This window comes from Panicum hallii, chromosome 6 (assembly GCF_002211085.1).
Source record: "Panicum hallii strain FIL2 chromosome 6, PHallii_v3.1, whole genome shotgun sequence".
Lineage (NCBI taxonomy): Eukaryota > Viridiplantae > Streptophyta > Magnoliopsida > Poales > Poaceae > Panicum > Panicum hallii.
Window position 1 is genome coordinate 1,945,544 of NC_038047.1, and position 23,354 is coordinate 1,968,897.

Sequence of the window (23,354 nt, forward strand, 5' to 3'; positions counted from 1 at the left end):
TTTGGAGAGTGATGTACCCTAAAACACATGCTACCTTAGATTTTTTTTTGTTTTGAAAAGCTACCTTAGAAATTTAAATTTGCGGGATTTCGTAACCGCAGTTTAATTTCTAGGTTTAGATAACGCCATCGATTTACCATCGTGACTATATGGACGTCGATGATCTATACGCTTCTTTGGCACATGAATCTACTCCCTCTAACCAAAAATAAGACTCCAACTTTTTTTTACCAGCATTTATTTTTACACGTCAGGGATCCACGAGGCCTCAGGCCCAGCCCATTGATTAATCCTCCCACGACAGCCATCACCCAACGAGGTCACGCAGGCTGGGCCCCTCCCTCCTCGTCCTCGCGCGGCCGGCGGCGGCAACGAACGGCCGGCCTTGGGGCCCAGCCCATTAATTCTGAATCTGCGGCGCAAAAGCCCAGCAGGGCCGCGGCGGCTCCCCGCGCGGGCCCACGGCGCAGCGTCACGCGGGGCGGGGATGCGTAGGCGTAACGACGAATCCGCCACCCCGAACCACCGCATCCTCGTCCGGTCGCCCTCCGTCGCCTACTCCCCTACCACTCCCTCCCCACCCACGGCTGAGTGATGGTGCCGAGATCCCCGCGCTGAGCGAGGCGGGGGACCTCCGAATCCGCGCGCCCGCGCCACCGTCCGTCCGTCCCGCAGGTGAGCTAGCTTGTTCGCTCCCTTCTCACCCCCTCGGAGCGCCGCTAGCCCCGATCCCCGTGAAATGCCGCCGGGGTTCGTGCCGATTTCAGGCGGTCGAGCTTGCTTAGCTGCTTTCCCGACTAATGCTGTGAGTAGGTTAGGCTAATCGCGAGCAACTCGGGGGGATTACGCAGTTGTGGTTTGTGGAGCGCGCTGAATTATCCCTGGTCGGGATGTCCTTGCTTCGAATTCGACCTCCTTGGGCGTGCATTCCCATTTCGCAGCCTAGCTGAATGTTGCTTGGCGCGTGCTTAGCATGTTAGCTGCTGGAGTAAATTGTTGGTCCGTTTGTGGACTTCCATGTCCGGGAGTGCCGTTCCAGTCACAGATCCTGTTGGTTTGCCAAGGCCCTTTGTTGGTGCCGCGCATGCAGCGGTGGAGCTACAATTAGCCGAAATGGTAATCTTGCGGCGCTGCCATTTGGCGCATGCAGGTAGTGCCAATCAATTGCGTTTACTGTTTCAAGCTCTCTGCAGCCTAGTTCTGCTTCCCTTGTGTTGTAGTCTAACTGTTTCATCCGTTAGACTAGTGAACATGTTTGAATGGTAACCAATTACATAGCTCCAAGTTTAAAATGTGAAAATTACTGCCTAGTTTACCCCCCCCAAAGCATCAGGTGGGTCGATGTAGGTTGAATGTATGGGTCATGCATGCTTTTTCTCAACTTACGCATCCGTACTTCGGTCGCAGTTGAAGACCAGGAAGCTGTCCTCTAACTAAGGAAGAGATGGCCCATGTGTCGTTCAAAAACAAAGAAGTGGACGGAGGTATGTCCCGGTGGTCGGAGTACCTGAATGTTGAAGAACCGACTCCTTCTGCACTGGCAAGCTGGAGGAACATGGTTGCTGATGGGCCGCAAGGTTCTTCCACTGGTGGCCACAAACATCTTCAGATGGAACCAGTTGTTCAGCTGTCAAAAGTCGCGGAGGGGTTGCTGGCCAAGATGTACCGGCTGAATAGCATCCTGGACTATCCGGATCCGAACACGCACACATTCTCGGATGCATTTTGGAAAGCTGGTGTCTTTCCAAATTTCCCGAAAATTTGCATCACACTGTCAAAGAAATTTCCTGAGCATCCAAACAAGCTGCAGCTGGAAAGGGTAAGGATTCAGTTTTCTTCAGCTTCTCTGAATCTTCTCCCTTCCTACCTAAGGTTTAATTAATATTACTACTGGTGTTGATTCAATCGCTTGGATGCTTGCCTTGCAGGTAGATAAGTTTGCTCTTGATGCTTTAAACGAGAATGCTGAAGGTTACATGCACAACCTAGAGCAATGGATCCTGGTATGTGCCAAGCATATCAATTGATCTTAGTTCAGGGCAAAAAGGAAAAGTTTCATTTGTTAAAAAAAGAATCAGGTTGCAATCCAAAACCTAAGTGTATATATTGCTCAAGTCTGCACTAAATTGTGGAAAATGGATTACATCAATCAATTATGTGTTTCTAACTTAGTAACTTTCTACAGTATTCTCCTCTGATTAACCGAGCATCCTTGTTGGAACTTATAGGACATAGTGCCTGAACTATCCTAATTATGTATGACCCGCTGCATGGGTTCATTTTCTATTTTCAGCCCACCTGATACGTTTATCAGACTTGGGTTCGTCGCATATGGTATCCATTTAGGTTGCATGTGCTAGCACTGTCGATCTTCTTTTTTTAAAATAACTATACTATCCCTGATTCTACCTTAGTATAATGCTTTGTCAAAAAAGAGAGGCCGTTCTTTGATTTCCAAAATGCTTATTAGAATATGTGCCAACAGCCAGCTGTTGGTACTGTAGCTGGAGTGAAGCACTGCCCTTGTCTAACCTTGAGTCCATGAGTAGCCGCCTGAAATTGGGTGTGCACGTCCTGGTAATCTTTCTATATCATATTAATGTATTTAGAAATTACTGAATTCTTACACTAGTCAATCACCTTAGTCCCCTTGACAATGTTTTTACCCTGCATTTTGCTGATTTCCTTCTAAATCTCATCCCATTAGTTGCTTCTTGATTTGCTGGCGTTTCGTGAACAAGCTTTGCGGCTTATTTTGGATTTGAGCAGCACAGTCATAACATTGCTGGTAAGGAACCTTTTGGTATTGATTGAAATAACCTATCCTTTCGTTCTGTGTAATTGACTATGTTTCCACTATTTCCACAGCCACATCAGAACTCTTTAATTCTTCATGCTTTTATGGATCTGTTTTGTTCATTTGTCCGAGTCAATCTTTTCTCCGAGAAGGTAACTATATCTGAAATGCATTACTACTCCAAATAGCAGTTTTTCCTCTTTTTTACTAAATTATTTTCCTCCCTGACCTTCTATTTGCAGGTACCAAGAAAGATGATCCTCCAGGTTTACAACATCTTACACGTTATGCTAAAAGGTGGTCGTGATTGTGAGTTTTATCACCGGTATGGGTGCTATGTTTGGAAACTAGAAGTTGTTTCCACCTTCCAAAACCTTTATATTGTGATAATGCCACTCATCGTAATTTTGATATTTATGTGGGTCAGGTGCTAATGTCTTGTAAACTTGTATGTGCAACAAATACAGATCATTCCTTATTAGTCAGCCACGTGTATTAATTTATGATTATGGATTGTTACTGAAAGAAAAATACAAATATGTGTGCATTGCAAGACATAACTCAAAATTGGATGGCCAAGAGTCAAAGTGTTCTGCTTTTTTTTTTTAATATTGGTACTTATGTAGTTTATTGATAAATTTGAAGATCTAAGTCTCTTTATAAGAATTTTAAATATAAATATTGTCATGTTGCTTTTTTCAATATATTATTGCTTGTAGCAGGTGTGGTATTGCTGATTGCAGACTGTGCACTTACTTTTCAACTTCATCCCTGTGATATTCTTTTAGTGATGAATGGTTTCTTTAGTTACGTTGTGTTACCTTATCATATTTTTTTGTTACGTCCAGTCCCTATCCTAACTAGATTCTTTTACACTGACTGTTGTTTAACTATGCACAGATTGGTTCAATTTGTGGACTCTTATGATCCACCTATCAAAGGGTTGCATGAAGATCTTAATTTTGTGAGCCCGCGAATTGGAGAGGTGATACTCATGTCATCATTTTCTATAGTGTAAGATTGTATATAATGCGTGGGGTGTATTGCATTGAGCCTCTAGGGCGAATATATAGGAGTACATGGCTTGGAGGGCAAGTAGCCTCTCTTAGAGATAAGGAAGGTTATTCCGGGATTACAATCAATCCTAAACTAACCATATCCGGAGTTGCCTAATATACTCTAACATCCCCCCGCAGTCGTAGCGGTAGCAACACGAACGGACAGACTAGAGAACAATGGAGATATCCCCCCACAGTCGGAACGCCAGTGCGAATGCTTCGACTGGAGTAGCTCATGCAGATGATAGCCCCTTAGTGCCGAAGTAGCCGAGGTCGAGGTGGACGTGATCAAAGCCGTGGAGGGCGTGGGTCCGAAGCGTCAACAAAGGCGTACGAGTGCACAAAATCAGCAGCTTCTTGCCGACCAGTTCAGCAAGACGATGAGCCACGGATAGCGATGGTAGACGGTGCAGCTAAAGAGCGCGACTTGTCTTCCTTCAGCAACATGGACGGCGGTGTCCGCGAGCTTGCAGCAATAGGCGCGGACTCGGATCGAGAGCCAGCGTGACGAGGACAGGCAGCATGGGTGGCGCCACCACCTGAAAAGGCGGCGACACTGGCGATGGCGGCTGATCACGAGCGTCGGCGCTGCAGCCTGTGCGGGCGCAGCGACAACCTTGTCCTCGGGAGTGTCGATGATGATGCGGCGACGAACGGCAGGGTGACGCAATCCGATCTCTGATCGGAAAAAAAGAGGAACAGCAGCAGACAGACCATGGGTACCTGTCCTGGCAGCGGATCCTGACGGAGGGCGTCAGCATCGACCGGCGGCGCGGCAGCCCGGCTTGATCCCAGCGGCTCCAATGGCGCGGCAACCTGGCGCCCCCTCATGCTTCCTCCTCAGCCGCGCGGTCGCACACAAGGCAGAAGCAGGAGGAGGGAGGGGCAGCGCTGGGCCTGATGCGCCTGGGGAGACAACAAGGGGAAGTGGCACCGAGGCAGCCTGACGAGATCGAATCACCACGGGAGGTAGGTCCATCTGCTCTGCCTGACCACGACAGCGCGACGGATCAGAGGGATCCGCGCGCAGATCCTTCCAGGGCGCTGCCCCCGGCGGAGACCGATCTCCCGGGGGCAGCGCCAGGGCAGTGGAAGCCGGAGGCCTAGGGTTTGAACCTAGACTCGTGATACCATGTAAGATTGGGTATAATGCGTGGGATGTATTGCATTGAGCCTCTTAGCCGGTATATATGGGAGTACATGGCTTGGAGGGCAAGTAGCCTCTCCTAGAGATAAGGAAGGTTATCCCGGGACTACAATCAATCCTAAACTAACCATATCCGGAGTTGCCTAATATACTCTAACATATAGCAGTAGTAATTACTAGGAATCAAGCTTCATATGCTATTTGCAGTATTCAGCCCCTAAGTTTTTTTTTGAAACTGTACAGCGGGGGAGGCCCCGACTGTGGTAATTTATTATAAAAAAAGAAGGATAAAAACTGTACAAAGCATGGGGATGACACAATTCCCAGAGAGTAAGAAACTTCAGATGTCATGCTAGGCTACTTTTCCCATCGTTCAGTTCCATGATTGTGAAATAAATTGCAGAAAAGCTTCTTAGAGTTGGTTTTGCACACTTTGCACTAGTATGGAGTATATCTGGAAGGCCAATTATTTTTTTTTACAGTCTTTGTTGCTTGACTAGTTTCGTGGATTTTCCATTCATGTTACTTCTTATTTCAAACTTTTTTCTTTTATTTTTTTCTCGAAAGCGCAGGAACTTGTTTCTTTTATATTCGATATCTTATCTATCTGCTATTGGATTTATTACTATCCAAGCTAGATAGCGAAAGTGAAAACAAAAGCATTTCTCATTTTCAATTGGTAAAGCACAAAAGATGGGGTTGGAGCATTTTCTGTGGATTTGTTTTAGTAGCACTTGATGTACTACTGAGCATCTTCTGCGGTGGATAAGATTGTCCACACAACTGTATTCACAGGGTGTATGATATTAAGATGATCTGTGGTTTATGCTTGAAATTTATAAATTTGAATACAATTAAAATCAGCAGATACTATTTGAGACTTTTGAGTGAAGTGCAGGCATTTTGGTAGACAGTATCTGACTTCGATACTCTTTATTTGAACTTTTTTCGGGTGCATTGACTATAATGTTTTGTTCCTCAGGTCCTAGAAGCTGTTGGCCCAATTATCTTCCTTTCAACTGATACCAAAAAGTTAAGAAATGAAGGTTTCCTCAGTCCATTTCATCCACGTTATCCAGACATCCTAACCAACTCCGCTCATCCTATGGTTAGTTTTTTCACTAGTTGGAGATGATAGATCACGGGAGCTAAAATATTTTCTCATTATTTTTCTAATACCATAATAAAGATGTATTACAATTCAAAAACTTAATGTGGTTCTGTTTCCTCCCAGAGGGCCCAAGACTTGGCTAATGTCACATCATACCGTGAGTGGGTTCTTCTAGGATATCTTGTTTGTCCTGATGAACTACTTCGGGTGACTAGTATAGATGTTGCCATGGTATGTCCTATGCCTCTTTTTTTCCTGTTATTTCCCAACTCTATTTTCTTGAATTGTTAATAATTCATTCATATGTATATTTTATGGTGTATAATGGTTTTAACAAACAGTTCACACCCAACCACATAGTGGCACATATATCTCGTTTTCCAGCCTACTGTACCATAATAACTCTTCTGTTGGTATCCTGCGAGGCTCCTTTTGTTATTGTGGTGGCTTTTTGAAAAGTTTTTTTTATTTCTATTTTAGATGGAGGATTTAGTTGAAAGCATCTTTCATGTATCTGTTACAACAAACTGTACTAGAATTAGTAAAAGTTCACCAAACTAGATTCCTTAGTGCAACGAGCTTGTGACGTAAGCCTTGATTTATTTTCTCTTTGTGATTTTCAGGTTGTTTTGAAAGAGAATTTAATACTCCCTCTGTTCAGAGATGAGGTAAAATCGAAGATAATATGGTAGCATCGATTTATTCTTTGGTATTCCTATGCTAATTTGGTCTTTCATTTTTCGTGTAGTACATCTTACTTCATGAAAATTATCAACTTTACGTTCTTCCAAAAGTTCTAGAATCAAAGAGAATGGCTAAATCTGGACGAACTAAGCAAAAGGAAGCTGATCTGGAGTACAATGTTGCAAAGCAGGTTGAGAAAATGTTAACGTATGTCCTTCACAGCTTTGCTCCTCTATTTTGCCCTATGCTCGAAAATAGCTTGTATTGTGAAGGATTTTATTGTTCCATGAAGTTTGAGCTATTCACTCTATACTTTGATTATTATTTTTGTGAAGTCTTTCTGCATATTCACTTTTTTACATTTGCTACAAGTTCAGATAACCTGTATTTTATTGGTTTTTTGACATTTGACTTCATCTATTTGTGAACTATAGAGATACATTTTATCCCTATTTCTAGCACTTCCCCCCTTCTGGCATCATTACATTTTTTTACTGGACTTTTTTTACTTCCATCTTGGCATCATTCTTGCGGATGTTTGTTAATGCTTTATGTTGACTTCTGCAGGGAAGTGCATGAGCAAGCCCTAGTGTCATGTGATGCTATGCATCGTGAAAGGAGAATTCTTCTTAAGCAGGAAATTGGAAGGATGGTTCTATTTTTCACAGATCAACCTAGCCTCCTAGCACCTAATATTCAGGTCTGGTGCCATGTATCACATTTTGTTAACTATTGCCTTTTTTTGGATTGGTGTAATGGGATATCATAGTTGATGCATTAGATTCTGGCATTTGATATTTTGATGGCATGTCCAATATTAGCCTCGTTGAATGATGCTTGGCTTCTGATCAATGTACAAATGATTTATATTTATATTTTAACAAAAACTGAATGATGAAAGATGTATCCGACTATACATTTGTATCAGTTATTCTAGGATGGTGGACATATTAGAGTTCCTTTTTTCTTTTGCACTTGTAAGTAATTCAACTATCATTTAAGACAACTTATCTGTATCTACGATCTTCTTTAGGGGAAAACAGTAGGATATCATGCTATATATTAGTATTACTATAGTCAAAAGAGAGGTTAATTCACAATAAAGAGTAAAGCAATGCAGAAGTGATTAATTTGGATTAACTAGTTACTTATAGATTTCCAGAGAAAATTTCTCTGTGCTCTATTTATAATCTTGGTAAATTCCGTCTTAAAGATCTTTTTCCATGAGATTTAAGTAGGCTCTATACTTTCAAAGATCATCATGAGTTCATGTTGAGGGAAGTACCTAAGATCATGGTATTCCACAATTGATATATAAATAATGTCGGTGCGCTGTGCAGATGGTCTTTTCTGCTCTTTCGCTGGCTCAATGCGAGGTGATTTGGTACTTCCAACATGTGGGGGTTGCATTGTCAAAATCTACTCGAGGGAAAACTGTTGACATTGTGAGTTACTCCATCCTTAGTTTTTCTTGGATTCTATAAATTGGTGTTTCCTTCCATTCTAATTTGTCCACTAAAACTTTCAGGATGCAACGGACCCAACTATTGGTTTCTTATTAGATGGAATGGGCAAACTTTGTTGCCTGGTCCGTAAATACATAGCAGGTTCTTCCAGACCTGTTGCCTTATTTGAGTGTTCTTTCAATATTTTCCTTGTCTAGTTCTAGCCTTGCCTAATAGGACAATCATTGTGTTATGATGTTGAGTACAGAACAACTTTGTAGCAAGCATGACATTCATGGTGGTACTTCTTGGTTTGTGAATGTTTGCTTGGATCTTGTTGTGAGCACTATATGCTAAGAACACAGTGTATTAGGTTCAGCTGGTAGGCTTATTCGTTGAAGGCAGGAAAAAGAATATGAGTTGAGTAGGATTTCATTTATGCCTGTAAGAAGATATTTTTCAATGCTGAACTTGATGTTTCTCAAATCTCTTTATTTTTGGACAATGAAAGTACTTTTAAAAAAACCTCTGTCAAAAAATTCCATTGTTGAAGGCAGCAAAAACAATGAGTTGAGTAGGATTTCATTGATGCTTGTAAGTAGATATTTTTCAATGCTGAACTTAGATGTTTCTCAAATCTCTTTATTTTTTGACAATGAAAGTATTTTTAAAAAAACTGTCAAAAAATTCCATTGGTAATCACATGCTTCCTTTTCTCTTTGCAGCAATAAAAGGATATGCATTATCATACTTGTCATCTTGTGCTGGGAGAATACGGTTCTTACTTGGTACTCCAGGAATGGTTGCTCTTGACCTAGATGCGACACTGAAAGGCCTTTTTCAGCAATTCCTCCATTGTCTGGAGAACATTCCAAAACCTCAGGGGGAAAGTGTTCCTGCCATTTCCTCTGACTTGACTGTAAGTTTACCTAATATCATGTACAGATTTACTCAATGACCCATGAAGATAGACCTAAATTGTCCTACAACTTCTGCATTGTTGGAATGATTTTGTATGCCCCAGTAACGGGTAAACTAATGTAAAGGCTTTCTTGTTGATCCACATAGCATTATACAATTTCAGCTCAAATTTGCCCAGTGTAGTTTCCAGTACTCATGTTTTCCTTCTCAAAACTGTTCCCTTAAACAGTTAAACATATTTTAAGTTCACACATAGATAACTACAGTTCTAAATTTTATCAAGATTCTGCAATCCAAGATAGTCTGGAATACTTTTCACTGGTGTTGACGGAAATTTAACTTCTAGATATTGATGAGAGCCTTTTTTCCCTAGAGGCCAGAGCTATTTTCTGTGGATAAAAAGCTCTCACTTTGCTTCTCCTCGAACTCGTTATCTGTGAATTGTGCTTTATTGAATGTTACCTCTATATTGCTTTTAATATCATATCTACTTCTTGTCGCGAGTTTTGCACCTTAGTTTTGGTTTCTTTTACATTGCCGATTGCACGATTGCATTAACCAGTGAAAAGTGTGTCACCAGTAGTGTCTCTATGTGCTTAGTCTTCCATATAATTTATCTTTTGAATTTTTCAATCAAACATGATGTCGATGCTGCAGGATTTGCGTAAGCACTGGCTCTCCATTTTGATGATTGTCACATCTTCAAGATCCTCGATAAACATTCGGCACTTGGAGAAGGCTACTGTGTCTACGGGGAAGGAGGGTTTGGTGTCGGAAGGCAATGCTGCATATAATTGGTCAAGGTGATGGGAAAGATCCAATTTAATTTGAATTAGATGTATCAACTTTTTTTTTGGGAGCCTATATTTTTCACAAAGGTCATGAGTTGGAAAATAAAATCCAATGAGTCAATAGCATGTGGCCCCAGCCCCCAAGCATTGGATGGTCATTTCCCATTATAAGTCTTTTGTAGTATTGAATTATTTTGTCCTTTTCCCCGTAGCTTCCAAACTTTAAGATGCTTAGCATAAGTGGCATAGGATAAAAAAATAATTCTAATTCATGCTACAAAATTTCCACCTTGTTTTGTACCATCTCCTCACCATTAACCACATTATCCGCATATGTTACACTACAAATATAAATTGGTAATCAATAGAATAGCTAAAGCAGTTGTTACCATCCATCCATCTGCATAGTTCTCTGGTATTGTACTTTTGGCAAGAACGCAAATACTTGAATCAAAATTCTTCAAGAATCATTTGAATTTCACTAGAGTTAACATGTGTTGCAGATGTGTGGATGAACTTGAGAGCCAACTTTCCAAACATGGAAGTCTTAAAAAACTTTACTTTTATCATCAGCATCTTACCACAGTAAGTGTATAGTTTGTTTGATTTGCTGTGTAATTTGCATATTCCTTTGATTCTGCCAATTTACTAGCTTTTTATGTTGATAATAAGTTCTATTTTTTCTGGGACCTGACAGGTCTTCAGAAATACAATGTTTGGTCCGGAAGGCCGCCCACAGCATTGTTGTGCTTGGCTTGGAGCTGCTTGCAGTTTTCCAGAATGTGCATCTGCAATTATTCCAGAAGAGGTGTATATTTGAATTCACCATATGATTCAGTTTGAGAATTATTTTGATGGTTACAGCATCCTGAACATGTGCTTTTACACGATGGTTAGCTTTGAGGATTAGTTAAATATCGTAAGGAGACGCATATGCTATTAATTTTTGCTTGAGGAGATGGACCTTTACTATGCTTGATGTGTTGATCGAGAAGCAAGTCAGCCTGCCTATGCCCTCTGAAATGTGAAGACTTCGAAGGGCCCATGAAAATAAATAAATCCTATATGCTTCTTCAACTCTTATGAACATGAATTAGCAATATGTATACAATCTGTTACCAAGATTCCTCCTCTAGGGGCCTGCATCTGTCTTCTGTGTTTAACATATTAATTAGTGAATCTTCCTTTGTTTGATATGTAGGTTAACAAAATTGGCAGAGATTCCATCTCATATGTTGAGTCCCTTATTGAGTCTATCATGGGTGGATTGGAAGGATTGATAAACATTCTAGATTCAGAAGGTGGATTTGGCTCACTAGAGATGCAGGTAGATAACTTTTGAGTTCATATTTATAACTTTGACTATATTTTGTTTTATATTTGAGTCTGACTTCTAATCTTGCCAGCTTTCCCCGGAGCAAGCAGCTCTTCGCTTGAATAGTACAACAAGAGCAAAAGGTGTTTCAAGCTTGTTAACGCCAGGACATGAGAGTTATCCTGATAATAGTTCATCAATTAAGATGTCAGTCAATTTGTTACTTCACATCACTGTTTAAATGTTATCCTCAATCTATTGACTTCAATATAATTATTTATGTATCAAAAACAGGCTGGAAGCTGCTATGCAAAGGCTGACAAGTTTATGTTCTGTTCTAAATGATATGGAGCCTATTTGTGTTCTCAACCATGTGTTTGTTCTCCGGGAGGTATGTACAATTTATATTCACTGGGAGGAAGTAAACATGCAATTTTTTGGAACTTTTGACATGTTAGGTTTTCAGGAGATATTGGTGATAACAAAATGATTGGCTGTTCATGACTATTAAAGCTAGTGAATTTTATATCCTTTTTTTCCATGATAAGTAATAATCTTATGATAAACGGATCTAAAAAACATACAAAGGAATTTTATATTTTCAAAAGAAAATTATTGCTTGTGTTGTTTACTCGAACTGGCATGCATGTGTCCTTGTTTGACTTACCTAGATTCTGTTTATTTCACAGTACATGAGAGACTGCATCCTAGGGAATTTCAGGAGAAGATTTCATACTATGATTAGAACTGATAACTGCATTCAGCGACCATCAATCATAGAATCTCTTCTAAGAAGACATCTGGGCATCATCCATCTAGCAGAGCAGCATATTAGTATGGACCTTACTGAAGGTATACGTGAAGTGCTACTAGCAGAGAGTTTTACTGGTCCATTTCCCAATCTGCAAATGTTTGAGACACCAGTGGGGACACAAGGAGGGGGATCTGCTGTCAAGATGATATGCAATTGGTATATTGAGAATGTTGTAAAGGATGCTTCTCGCATTGGAGTTGCTTTTGATGCAATCCAGAATTGCTTCAGGAGCTCACAACCTATTGGTGGTGGATGTTTAGCTGAAGCATTTACAGATAAAAGAGAACTCAAAGCACTTGTTCGTCTTTTTGGTGGCTATGGAATAGATAAAATGGATAAGATGCTAAGGGAACATACATCTGCACTGTTAAATTGCATTGATTCAGCATTGAGGTCAAATCGTGATGCCTTGGAGGGTTTAGCTGGAAGTGTAAATTCTGGTGATAGGATTGAGAGAGATGCGAATCTGAAGCAGATTATTGATATTGAGACATTGGCTGACCTCTGTATTCAAGCAGGGCAGGCGATAACTTTCCGTCGACTGTTGGTTGAGGCTGTTGGAGCCGTGCTTGAAGAGAAAGTACCTCTCATATACTCTCTGCTCAAAGGTTTAGCCCTGCAGTTGCCAGACGAGGTACCTGATAAGAATGAGATTACTAGATTGAGAAGGGTTGCGAGCAGTGTTGGTGTTGGTGACAAACACGATGCCGAGTGGGTACATGCTATTCTGGCAGAAGCTGGTGCAGCTAATGATAATTCTTGGATCTTACTTCCATTTCTTTGTGCTGCATTTATGGTGTCCAATATTTGGAGTGGCGCTATTTATGATGTCAATATAGGTGGATTCAGTAACAATTTGCACTGCCTTGCAAGGTAAGACTTACCTCCTAATGATTATGTGTGACTGGTGCAAGTAAATGCTTGATGTCAACATTGTTTCACTATTGATATGCATGACAGGCAGTGCATCTTAACCTTTGATTGTACTAGTCATCAAGCTTGTTGCTCAGCATCAGATTGACCATTTATTTCCTAAAATCCTTTTCTAGTGTCCTCATTCAACATAATATACAATACACGGACAAAAGGATACTTTTGGGTGTCATGTGACTTTATCCGCCTCTTGTATTCGTGCAGGTGTTTAAGTGCCGTGGTTGGGGGAAGCGAGTACACTAGGGTTGAAAGGGAGCAGCGAATAAATTCTCTTTCAAATGGGCATACAGATGACTTGCAAGAAGCTGAATTACCAAGCCGTGTCTCAGCAGAAGCAAGTATTAAATCTGCTATGCAGATCTACGTCAAATTGTCTGCAGGGATAGTCCTCGATTCATGGAATGACAGTAGCAGGTACTGGATTCACCTGATCCACAGCATTTTTGGATCTTTGTTGGATATGTTTTTTAGTTTGTCTTGATGGATTTTACATGACCAAAATGCAGGCTGTACATTGTTCCGAAGCTAATATTCCTGGATCAACTCTGTGAATTGTCCCCGTACCTCCCCAGGAGCACTTTAGAAGTTCACATACCTTACACCATCCTCCGCTCAATCTACCACCAGCTCTATGGAGCGTCACTGATGGCCTCAGAACCAATGGATCAGTCCCCAAGGCAGTCACCTCTGATCTCTCTTGCACACGCCTCCCCATCTGCGAGGCAAAATCGACCGGAGACAACACCCAGGTCCCACACCTTCGAGCCTAGCTACTACAGTTCGTCGGGGTCCCAGCATGACGACGGGTATGAGGCAGATAAGAGGACCGGACTGCTGCGGAGCATGAGGCGCTCAGGACCGCTTGACTTCAGCGCTAGTAGGAAGGTGAAGTTTGTTGAGGGCTCTAGCTCTGGGAGCAGCCATGGGGCTGGCTCGCTGCAGAGATTCGCGGTGTCAAGATCTGGCCCTCTGTCTTACAAATAGGAGCCTTTGGTAACATGACCATGCGTTCTGATGGAGCACCATATTCAGGCAGCTGACAGAAAAAGTCTTAAGCGAATATTATTCTTTGTAATTGTAGAGTACTAGATCATCCTAATGTACGTTACCTGTATGTAGCTAGTGGTGTTGTAAGTAAAACCCGTTGTGTGTTGCTAGTTTAGTGTGCTTTGTTCAATGTTGTTAGAGAAGTGATTGAACTAGTTAAGCCAGTTTGCGTGTTGTAAGCAAAGACACTGCTTGTAATACCCATTACAGCTGTTTATGTGAAATGTGTTGTCTGATAGCCGATTAATAACAAATGATGTTATGAGACCTTGACACTGAATGTAACAAATGACCAGGCACGTGTCTGGTTGTTACAAGTTTAATATGCGTGCCTGAACAACGAGCAGCATAATGAGCAAACAAGTTTAGAGGCTCAAATATGTAAATAAATTATTTGGGGAACTAGACAATACCTATGTACTGATGCGCCTTACCCAACCGTAAAATATCGCCATTTGTTCGGTGATATTTTTCTTTTTTTCTTTTGTTTTTGAAGCAGCAATATTTCTCTTTTTCGATGAAAAGTCTGGTGACAAAACGAAACGAGACCATTTCCGTGTCCAAAAAAAGAGAAGAAGAGATCGTACCATTTCTCGTGGCGTATGATCCACCGATAAGCCCGTCATCTTTGACCGTTTTCACGAACGTTTCCAGGCTCCTTCTGTGGCGGGGACAAAGCACTAGTCCAGGCACGGGCGACAGCCACAGGCGTGAGCGAGTCCAAGTCCACCGTTAGACCCAGCGCCAGCTTATGCGGCGACCTGCTCAGCTCTCACACTGGCCGGTGGCCACGCACAGTCGGCAGTGACCACGCCAACGATCTCCCAGTCACGCGGTTGCACACCTAACGTCGGGGCCTATATAAACCCTTGCTCCAATCCCACAACCGAAACCTCAACCCAAACCTTCAGCTCTCTTCTCGTCTTCTGCATCGTCTTCAATCAAGGCACAAAGCAGCATATACGAAGACAGCCATGGCGACTAGAGCTCTCCTTGTCCTCACCGTGGCCATTGCGGCGGTGCTCGGGACGACGCACGGGGCCAGCTACACCGTTGGTGCTCCGGCTGGGTCGTGGGATTTCCAGACCAACTACACCCGGTGGGCTTCCGGCATCAGTTTCCGAGCCGGCGACCAGCTTGGTACGCAATCCCTACTACTCTTTGTCACCGGCGCAGAATTAATTCTAGTATATATAATTATATAGATAATTAAATAATAATAACATAATACTCACTTATGCATAAAGAAGGGTACACTAGCGTTGCATAAATAAAAGTTATATTTTAAATGCCATCGTATGAATTTTTTTAGTTGCCATGGATTTGACACGTGTCACGTGGATATGCAGTGTTCAAGTACTCCCCCGCGGCGCACAACGTGGTGGAGGTGAGCAAGGCGGACCACGACTCGTGCACCGCCTCCAGGCCCCTCGCCACCTTCGCCACCGGCGACGACACCGTCCCGCTCCCCGCCGGCGGCGTCACCCGCTACTTCATCTGCGGCGTGCCCGGCCACTGCGCCGGCGGCATGAAGCTCGCCGTCAGAGTCGAGGCCGCCAGCGCTCCAGCTCCACCAGTGGCCATGGCCCCCCGTGCTGCGCGCCCGCCGACTGCGTCTCCGTCTCCGGCGCCGATGGCCATGGCCCCTCGCGCTGCGCGTCCGCCGACTGCAGCAGCTCCGGCTACTCCAGCGCCAGCGGCCATGGCCCCTCGTGCTGCGCTTCCGCCGATGGTGACGCCAGGCGCCGAGGCCCCGGCCGCCGGCGGCATGCCGGCCGTGCCTCCTCCGAGCTCTGCGGCGGCGCCGGCTGGTGTTGGGTCTCTAGTGGGGCTTGGTTTGGGCGCTGCCGTGGCTGCACTCATGGCCTTCCATTAGAGTCAACGGCTGTCTTTTTTGTAATTCACTTACGTGTACTCATTTTTTACTCTTATGATATGAGACGTCGTTATGTTACACAGTTGATCTCTGAATCAAGCAAAGTTATTAACAGGGACAGATCGATGCTAATGACTTCTTACAAAATACCATTTAATAGAACACAGAGCTAATATGATATAATTAAAATTTATTCTAGTCCTAGTTACTGTAACAATACTGATATACAACAACTCCACGGATCCAAGATATATTTTGCCATCTTCTCTTTCCACCATCTCGGTTGGTCTCCCCTCATCTCTTGCAGCTTTTCACCATTAGCGCCGATTCTTATAGCGACCAAGTGGCTATTGGAACCAAATGGGAGCTCGTGCTTCTCCCATTAGCGACCTAAGGACGTGCCGGCCTTAGGTCCTCTGATCCAATCTCTCATTAGCTTGCATGGTCCAGTAAGGGCGGCGATGAGGTGGCTCCTGTCAGCGCTGATGGCGATGCCGTTAGGATTTGTCACGTCGGACAGGAGCACGGTGACCTTGGTAGTCCGCCAATTGTATCTCATGACGCGTCCCGTCGAGTCTCCCGACGCCGTGACCATCTGATGCTGTGCCCTCGTGTACGTTGTGCTACTGTCCGTGAAACAGACGTCGCCGGTTGGTGAAGCGCAGCGGCGTGCCGCCGGCCTCCGTGGCAAGCACCGTCGCTTCCCCGCCGTTGGGGCCGACGCGCATCAGCCCCATGTATGCGTCCGCGATGTAGAGGTTGCGGGAGTTGTTGTGGAACCGAAGGCCCAGCGGCCGGCCGCAGGAGCTCTCCGTGGCGACCGCCGGGAGCTCCGACTGCGCGTCGCAGCCGTTCTTCGTGTAGCTCGGGCTGTACGCGAACGTCGTCCACCCGGCGCCGCCCTCGCCGCCGTACTTGAGGACGCGGCCGTCCGAGATGCTGACGTAGGGCCCGGCGCCGCGGCGGTCGAACGCGACGCTCTCGGGGCCGACCAGCCCGTCGGGCAGCTCCAGGCGTCGATGGCCTTGGCAGCTACGGCGGACGATGGCAGCAGGAGGCAGCAGCAAGGAGAGAAAGATCGCGAGGAGAGGCAGCTTCGAAGTCGTCCCCCTCATGGTCGCTGTCACGTCGAGGTTGTTGGCTGATGATGAGCTAGCGCTGCTCTAATTTGTGGCGTTTGGCTTTGATGGAAACGGCCTGCCCTCTGGATCGCGTTTTATATGGAGGCTTCTCCTCGGGTGTTAAGTCCGAATCGGCTTCAGCGCTCAGCGGGCAACAGGATTCGGGGTTTCTCCCTCGTCAAGGGAATAGAAGCGGACTCCGAATCCGGACCGGCTTCCATGAAAGAAGTACTCGTGCAATTTTCAGCAGCACGACATCATGCAGAAGCTAGCTCACCAAAACATCAATTCCCATCATCTTATATCAACATATCAAAGAACACACATATGCCTCTCATGCCAACTTACCCATACAAGCAACCACTTAGGATATAGATCAATAGCAAGTAAAGTAAGATGGTGACTTAAACAATACAAATAGCAAGAAAAGCACCGAATCGAGAGTAGACACCAAGATTTACGTGGAAATCCCTTGCGGGGAAGAACCACGGGCGGCGGCGAGCAATCCACTATATGAGGTGGGAGCAACAAGGATGGGAAGGCTCCAAATCCCCCACAGATTTCACTTTCTATTGGATAGATTTGGTGGATCTAAGCCTCTCCTTTCCTCTCCCCAGCCCTAGCTCTCTCTCCAATGGATAAGAACAAAACACCCTGTCTATTCCCGAGTTGGGGATGAGCTATATAGTGGCAGCTTTTCAGAATAGCTCTCGAAGCTCCAGAATATTAAAGCAGCCCTAATTTCAGCCTACAACATGCATAGGACTTATTTTGCATAACAAATAAGCTAATGGGCTTCCAAATTGGTGAAAGTAGAAGCTGCACATCACAGCAGTCAATTCTAGGATTCTAGCCAAGAGTACGTAGAATAGAACCGAGAATGTTGACACAGAAGGGTAGGGTATGATAAATCACAAAGAATTAGGGCACTTAAATGTTACTAGAAAATATTTTAGAACCTTTCTGATTACTGAATGTCGAAATATAAAATTCACACTTTATGGGATTCCTTTTACATCTGGAAAATGTTTTCAAATGTAACACAATTATCTCTTTTGTTATTTTTTTTATGTAGGTTCGATTCACGCCGTGGGTTTGAAATTTAAAAGCATATTTTGTTTCATTAGGACAATAATAATACTTCAACTGGCAGTTTTACTTTATTAATATGTCATTTATATGATATTCAAAACATAATATTTTTAAACATGACTATGATAACAATATTTTGTCACAAACATCTTTGACCTTGCACGGATTCATTCGGCTAATATGCCGCAGCCTCCATTGGTGTGTCGACGACCAGTCCACGCATCAAAACAGCTACACGCCTGAGCGATCCAGTCCAACGTTGACCTAGCACCAACGCAGTCACTGACCAGCTCAATCGCTTCGACTCCCTCCCAAGATCGATCGATCACGCGGCTGCACCAAACAGACAACACCTATATATATAGCCTCGATCCAGCGTGCATCCCAGCCAAACCAACCAAGTTTTCTTCTTCTTCGGTTCTTCTGCATCTCTCCAATCAAGCGAGTGGTCGAGCATCATCCCACCATCAATCCATCTTAGCGCGTGGCGGCATTCAATTGCATCGTTTTCTCTCAAAGAGTCAAAGCAATCGGCTGCAGCAAGTCCACGGTGATCACCATGGCGAGCGCTAGAGCTCTCCTCGCCGTCGCGGTGGCCGTGGCGGCGGTGCTCGGGACGGCGCGCGGCGCCAGCTACACCGTCGGCGCGCCGGCGGGGTCGTGGGACCTCCGGACCAACTACACCCGCTGGGCGTCCGGCGTCGGCTTATTCCGCGCCGGCGACCGGCTGGTGTTCAGGTACCCCCGCGCCGCGCACAACGTGGTGGAGGTGAGCAGGGCGGACTACGACGCCTGCTCCGGCTCCGCGCCGCTCGCCACCTTCGCCACCGGCGACGACGCCGTGCCGCTCCCCGCCGGCGGGGTCACCCGCTACTTCATCTGCGGCGTGCCCGGGCACTGCGACGGCGGCATGAAGCTCGCCGTCAGGGTCGAGGCAGCTGATGCCACCGCTGGCGCGCCCAACGCCGCAGCAGCTCCTTCTCCAGCGCCGATGGCGACACCAGGCGCCAGGGCCCCGGCTGCCGGCGGCCCAGCAGCGGCGCCTCCGTCGAGCTCAGCGGCGCCGGCTGCTGTTCAGCCTCTGTTCGGGTTCAGCTTGGCAGTTGTCGTGGCTGGTCTCATGGCTTTCTTTTAGAGCCAACGGTTGCCTCACAGATAATTTTGTTGCATTATATTGTTCACTGTGTGCTGTGACGCGTGATAGGTGCACGGTGCACGGCTTTTGTTGGACATATGGTGTTATGAATTATTGATCGTATGATATGTAATTGAGATCAATGAATTTCAAGTCAGATATCTTGGGTATTATTTGGTTCAGGTAAGAGATCGAAACCTTCAGGCAGTATTAGGTGTGGTCATTGCAGTCTGCAAAAGCATGCAAAAAATCAACTGCACCTAATTTGTCGTATAAGCTGCTGCTGGCTGCATAAAACAAACTGTCTCTAAAACTGTATGTGCTGATGATGTATGTTCCTTAGTCTCTACTTATCTTACGCTGGCACATTAGAAACTTCCAAAAGCTGATGCATTTATACAAGATCATGGAAAAGGTCATATTATTTCTCGCATTGTATCAAAATTCACGGCTTCGGCATCTTCCTGACCAGCCTCTGGAAGGGCATCTTCCCAATGAGCAGTGGTACTTGCGAACTTCACTGGAGGAGGAGATCGAGAGGTGCAAATAAAAGAAAAATAAACATGCATGAAGTTTAGGTTAAATTCTAAGATAGTAATTTTCATGGAATACAAATCATGCATAATCACCGGAAGTGAAATGAAATTAGCTGTGCCTGTGCTGCTGCACATACTGAAGAGCTACCGTTCCAGGGCGGTAACGGCGAGGCTTCTTAATTGACTCCTCCGGTTACCGGAGCCGTCTTACGTGCAGCAGCCTGTGGTCGGTCACATAACCACAATGTAAAACAACTGTTAATAATATGCAGAATCTTGTTAAGTACAAGTAACAACATGCAAAAATTTACATGCACATACAAACATCTTTGCAACGAGCTGCAACTTAGTGCGAGCCATCTTGCATTGCAAACAAAATGGTAAATAAACATGTATGTAATAGATCATGAGTATATACACATTGTACATTATTCTAAAACTGAAATGCGAATTCTGAGAAACAGAAAATAAATCTATATAAGCCATAAGTAATCTGCATCTAATTGAGATGTGCACATGCCTAACTAAATAATTGAGATGTGGTTGGCCATGTGTCTTTCTTGTTCACAGATAATGAACACAACGCTAAGAAAAGCTCAACCAGCAGGGCTTGATGAGGCCTCGACGGGGACATAGCTTCTCTTTTACAGTATCCACGCATAGCAATCACCACTACAGAGAACGTACAATAGAGGTAATGCCCTAAGAACAGAATGATACCGAACAGAACCGTAAAGATAAAGCCATGCATGTAAAGGAAATCAGTACGACAAAACGCATGAATAAATCCAGCGCGAGAGTGGGGATTACTGTCTACCATGATGACATTAAGGTTTGCAATCCACAATCTGACAACATCGAAACCCTAGGCTAGAACCATGTACACTCAAAATGCAAGAACCAAGGGTACCACACACCAGCTGAAACTCTGAAAACAATAAACAATGCCAATGGCCGGCATGCATGCAGAAAAACATAGAGATCGAGATCACCTGATCTTTTAGCGGTACTGGTACTGCAAGAATTGAAGTAGGACAGAGAGAACAAGTAAACATGAAGGAGATGCTGGGTCTATTTTCTTTTACCTCTCACAGGCAGATCGCTCGTGTAGTCTACTTGCAACTGCAGCTAGGCGTTGGGGTCCGCCGACCCTGACGATTTTTTCAAAATCAGTGGTAAATTACTGTTTCGCACTGTTCCACAATGAAGTCGACCCTGGCGTGGAATGAAGCTGATCCCGGCGACGTTCTCGGCTGGCTTCGCCCCTGGGATGAGATCAATCCTAACATGGCTCTCTTTCTTGACAAGATTCATACGGCGCCGGCGGTTGCAAGGCTGTGACTATCATCGAGTTTGACAAAATCATGTTTCTGCATCTGGTGAGGAGGATCCCATGCTGCACGACATCGCAGCAGCCACGAACAACCTTCCTTCCTTGATTTGTCAACAAGCAGATCAGCTCATCAGTGGAGGGAGCTTCGCCTGATTCAGACGGATGTTCAGTTGTTACATTCACATCTCCTTTTCGTTCACGACCAATCCTTAAAAAACACTCAGTTGGAAGCTTGCATCGGTATCAGAAGATAAGCGGCGCCATCGGCGACGAAGTAGCTCTGAACTTCTGAAGCAGACCCGGTGGCATGAGGCTCCGTTCTTCTTGACGAATGCGACGGCGAGGCTGCCGCTTGCCCAGCAGCTAGCGACCTCCACCGGCGGGGATCTCGATCGCATTCGGGCTCCTCCGGCTGCCGCGTCACGCTCTGGTCTCGCGGTCCACCCGGCCTGGGCCCTCCGCCATGGCGCCGCCGCCGAGCTGCCGCGCCTGCCTGTGCCTGACGAGGATGCCATGGCCCATGGATCTCTTAACTGAAACACGCGGCCGATCTCGCCCGCACATCTCCCATCCGACGGTTAAAACCGGCCGAGGGGTGGACGGCGGTCGGTACTTCTACTACCGTCCAACCCCTGTCGTTGCAAGCACGCCGCCTCCGCTGGCTCTCCGTTGCTCGCCGGAGCGACACCACGTCGCGGAGGCTTCTCCCGCTCGTTGGCTGCTGGCCCCGTGCGCCGCGACGCGCCTCTCCATCCCCAGCAGGTGCCGTCAAGGTCTCCTCCCATCCACCGCCTGTCCGTCGCAGGAACGCCCTCCTGCTGCGCGGCGTGGCTCGCCGGAGCGCCTCTGCGCGCGCCTGCGCCCTGGAAGAAGCAGCCACGCGACGGCGACGCTCGGCTCATGGGCGTCGCCCCGGCCCCGGCCCCGGCCCCGACCGCCCCCGCCCCGCGACCGCGGTGCACGCCGCAAGAACCACTGCGACAGTCACGACTCACGACACTGCGGCATGCACAGCCGCATGAACTGCAGCGGCGCCAACGCTCCGCGCGTGCTCGGAAGCGGCGGCCATGTACACGAGCTGCATCTCCGTGCCTTTTGATTGGCGACGAAATGAAATGGGTGAGAGACTGAAGTTGCTATCCGACTCTAGAAAATCTTTTTCTAGCTCTCCACGCAGTCTCTGTCACCAAGCATGTGTACATGATAATTGGTCATTGGCTTCGAGTGATCTGACTAAATCTTGCACCATGATCTTGTTTCCATGGCCTGCAATCGCGCTGCCTGTGGTGCCTGGGGATGTGCGACAACGTGCAGTGGCGCAGGAGACGGCGGCGCGCGCGGGCAAAGAGCGCCGCCGCCGCTCGTGAGCCAGGGATGGGCTTGGCAGATCTCATGGTTCACTGTCTCGTTGGTGCAAGAACTGCAGCGCGTGCGTCGTCGTCACGCATCAGCCGGCGGACCTTTCGAGCTGCGTGGCTGCGTCGTCGTCACGCATCAGCCTCGGGAGGTGGAAAGCGCGGCCGGATGTCTGGGCAGGGCTAGAGCTTGGCGCCGCATGGCCATGGCCGCTCGCCGGGCAGTCGTGGCTGCTGCAAGCAGTGGATTCAAGACCGAGAGACAAACCATTCGACGCGGTGGCGCTCGTGCGAGCCACGGAGAACCAGCGGAGGCGGCACAGTTGCGACGTGGCGGGGCTCCGCGCTCGCCGCCGGCTCCTCCGGCTGCCGCGCGCGGCACGCTCTGCTCCCGCGCTCCACCAGGCCTGCGGGTCCTCCGCCATGGCGCCGTTGAACTTCCGCGCAAGGCCACGCAAGGACGAGTGGACGACACGGCTAACTTACTGCAGATGATCTGGCCCGCACATCTCCGATCCGACGGCTAAAAGGGGCCAAAGGGTCGACGGTATTTGAAACACGGTCCGCCCGGTCGGTAGGACGACGTCCACCCGGCCTGGTCGGTCGTTGCAGGCGCGCCGCCTCCGCCGCTCTCCGCGTGGCTCGCCGGAGGGACACCGCGTCGCGGAGGCTTCTCCCTGTCATGTTCCCCGTTCCACCCGCTGCTTGCAGCGGCCATGACCGGCGAGCTGAGCGCTCCCCTGTCGGCTCCTGGCCGCGTGCGCCGCGACACGCCCTGCGGCCGGCGGGCGCCATGCTCTCGCGTCGCGTTCTTGCCTCATTATCACCGCCGCGCGCGGCGCG

The 23,354-nt window shown here is 46.4% G+C and overlaps 3 protein-coding genes and 1 pseudogene across 3 annotated transcripts; 3 read left to right on the forward strand and 1 right to left on the reverse strand.

Moving 5' to 3' along the window:
• Positions 1-524: 524 nt before the first annotated feature.
• LOC112896614 (probable protein NAP1) lies at positions 525-14,338 on the forward strand. The gene is made up of 24 exons (XM_025964641.1): positions 525-675; positions 1,408-1,819; positions 1,929-2,003; positions 2,708-2,788; positions 2,869-2,949; positions 3,040-3,122; positions 3,698-3,782; positions 5,985-6,110; positions 6,237-6,344; positions 6,737-6,781; positions 6,862-7,004; positions 7,365-7,497; positions 8,138-8,242; positions 8,326-8,404; positions 8,968-9,161; positions 9,821-9,966; positions 10,458-10,539; positions 10,652-10,762; positions 11,156-11,281; positions 11,361-11,476; positions 11,564-11,660; positions 11,959-12,956; positions 13,221-13,430; positions 13,523-14,338. The coding sequence occupies exons 2-24, from the start codon at positions 1,445-1,447 to the stop codon at positions 13,998-14,000; spliced, it is 4,077 nt and encodes a 1,358-aa protein (XP_025820426.1). The 5' UTR covers positions 525-675; positions 1,408-1,444; the 3' UTR covers positions 14,001-14,338.
• Positions 14,339-14,966: 628 nt separating this feature from the next.
• On the forward strand, positions 14,967-16,017 carry LOC112897210 (uclacyanin 1-like). The gene is made up of 2 exons (XM_025965456.1): positions 14,967-15,203; positions 15,413-16,017. Exons 1-2 carry the CDS (start codon positions 15,038-15,040, stop codon positions 15,937-15,939), a joined length of 693 nt encoding a protein of 230 aa, XP_025821241.1. The 5' UTR covers positions 14,967-15,037; the 3' UTR covers positions 15,940-16,017.
• A 37-nt stretch (positions 16,018-16,054) lies between these two features.
• On the reverse strand, positions 16,055-17,054 carry LOC112896835 (annotated as a pseudogene).
• Positions 17,055-18,555: 1,501 nt separating this feature from the next.
• LOC112897535 (chemocyanin-like) lies at positions 18,556-19,460 on the forward strand. The gene has a single exon (XM_025965848.1). It carries the CDS (start codon positions 18,712-18,714, stop codon positions 19,285-19,287), a length of 576 nt encoding a protein of 191 aa, XP_025821633.1. The 5' UTR covers positions 18,556-18,711; the 3' UTR covers positions 19,288-19,460.
• Positions 19,461-23,354: the final 3,894 nt, after the last annotated feature.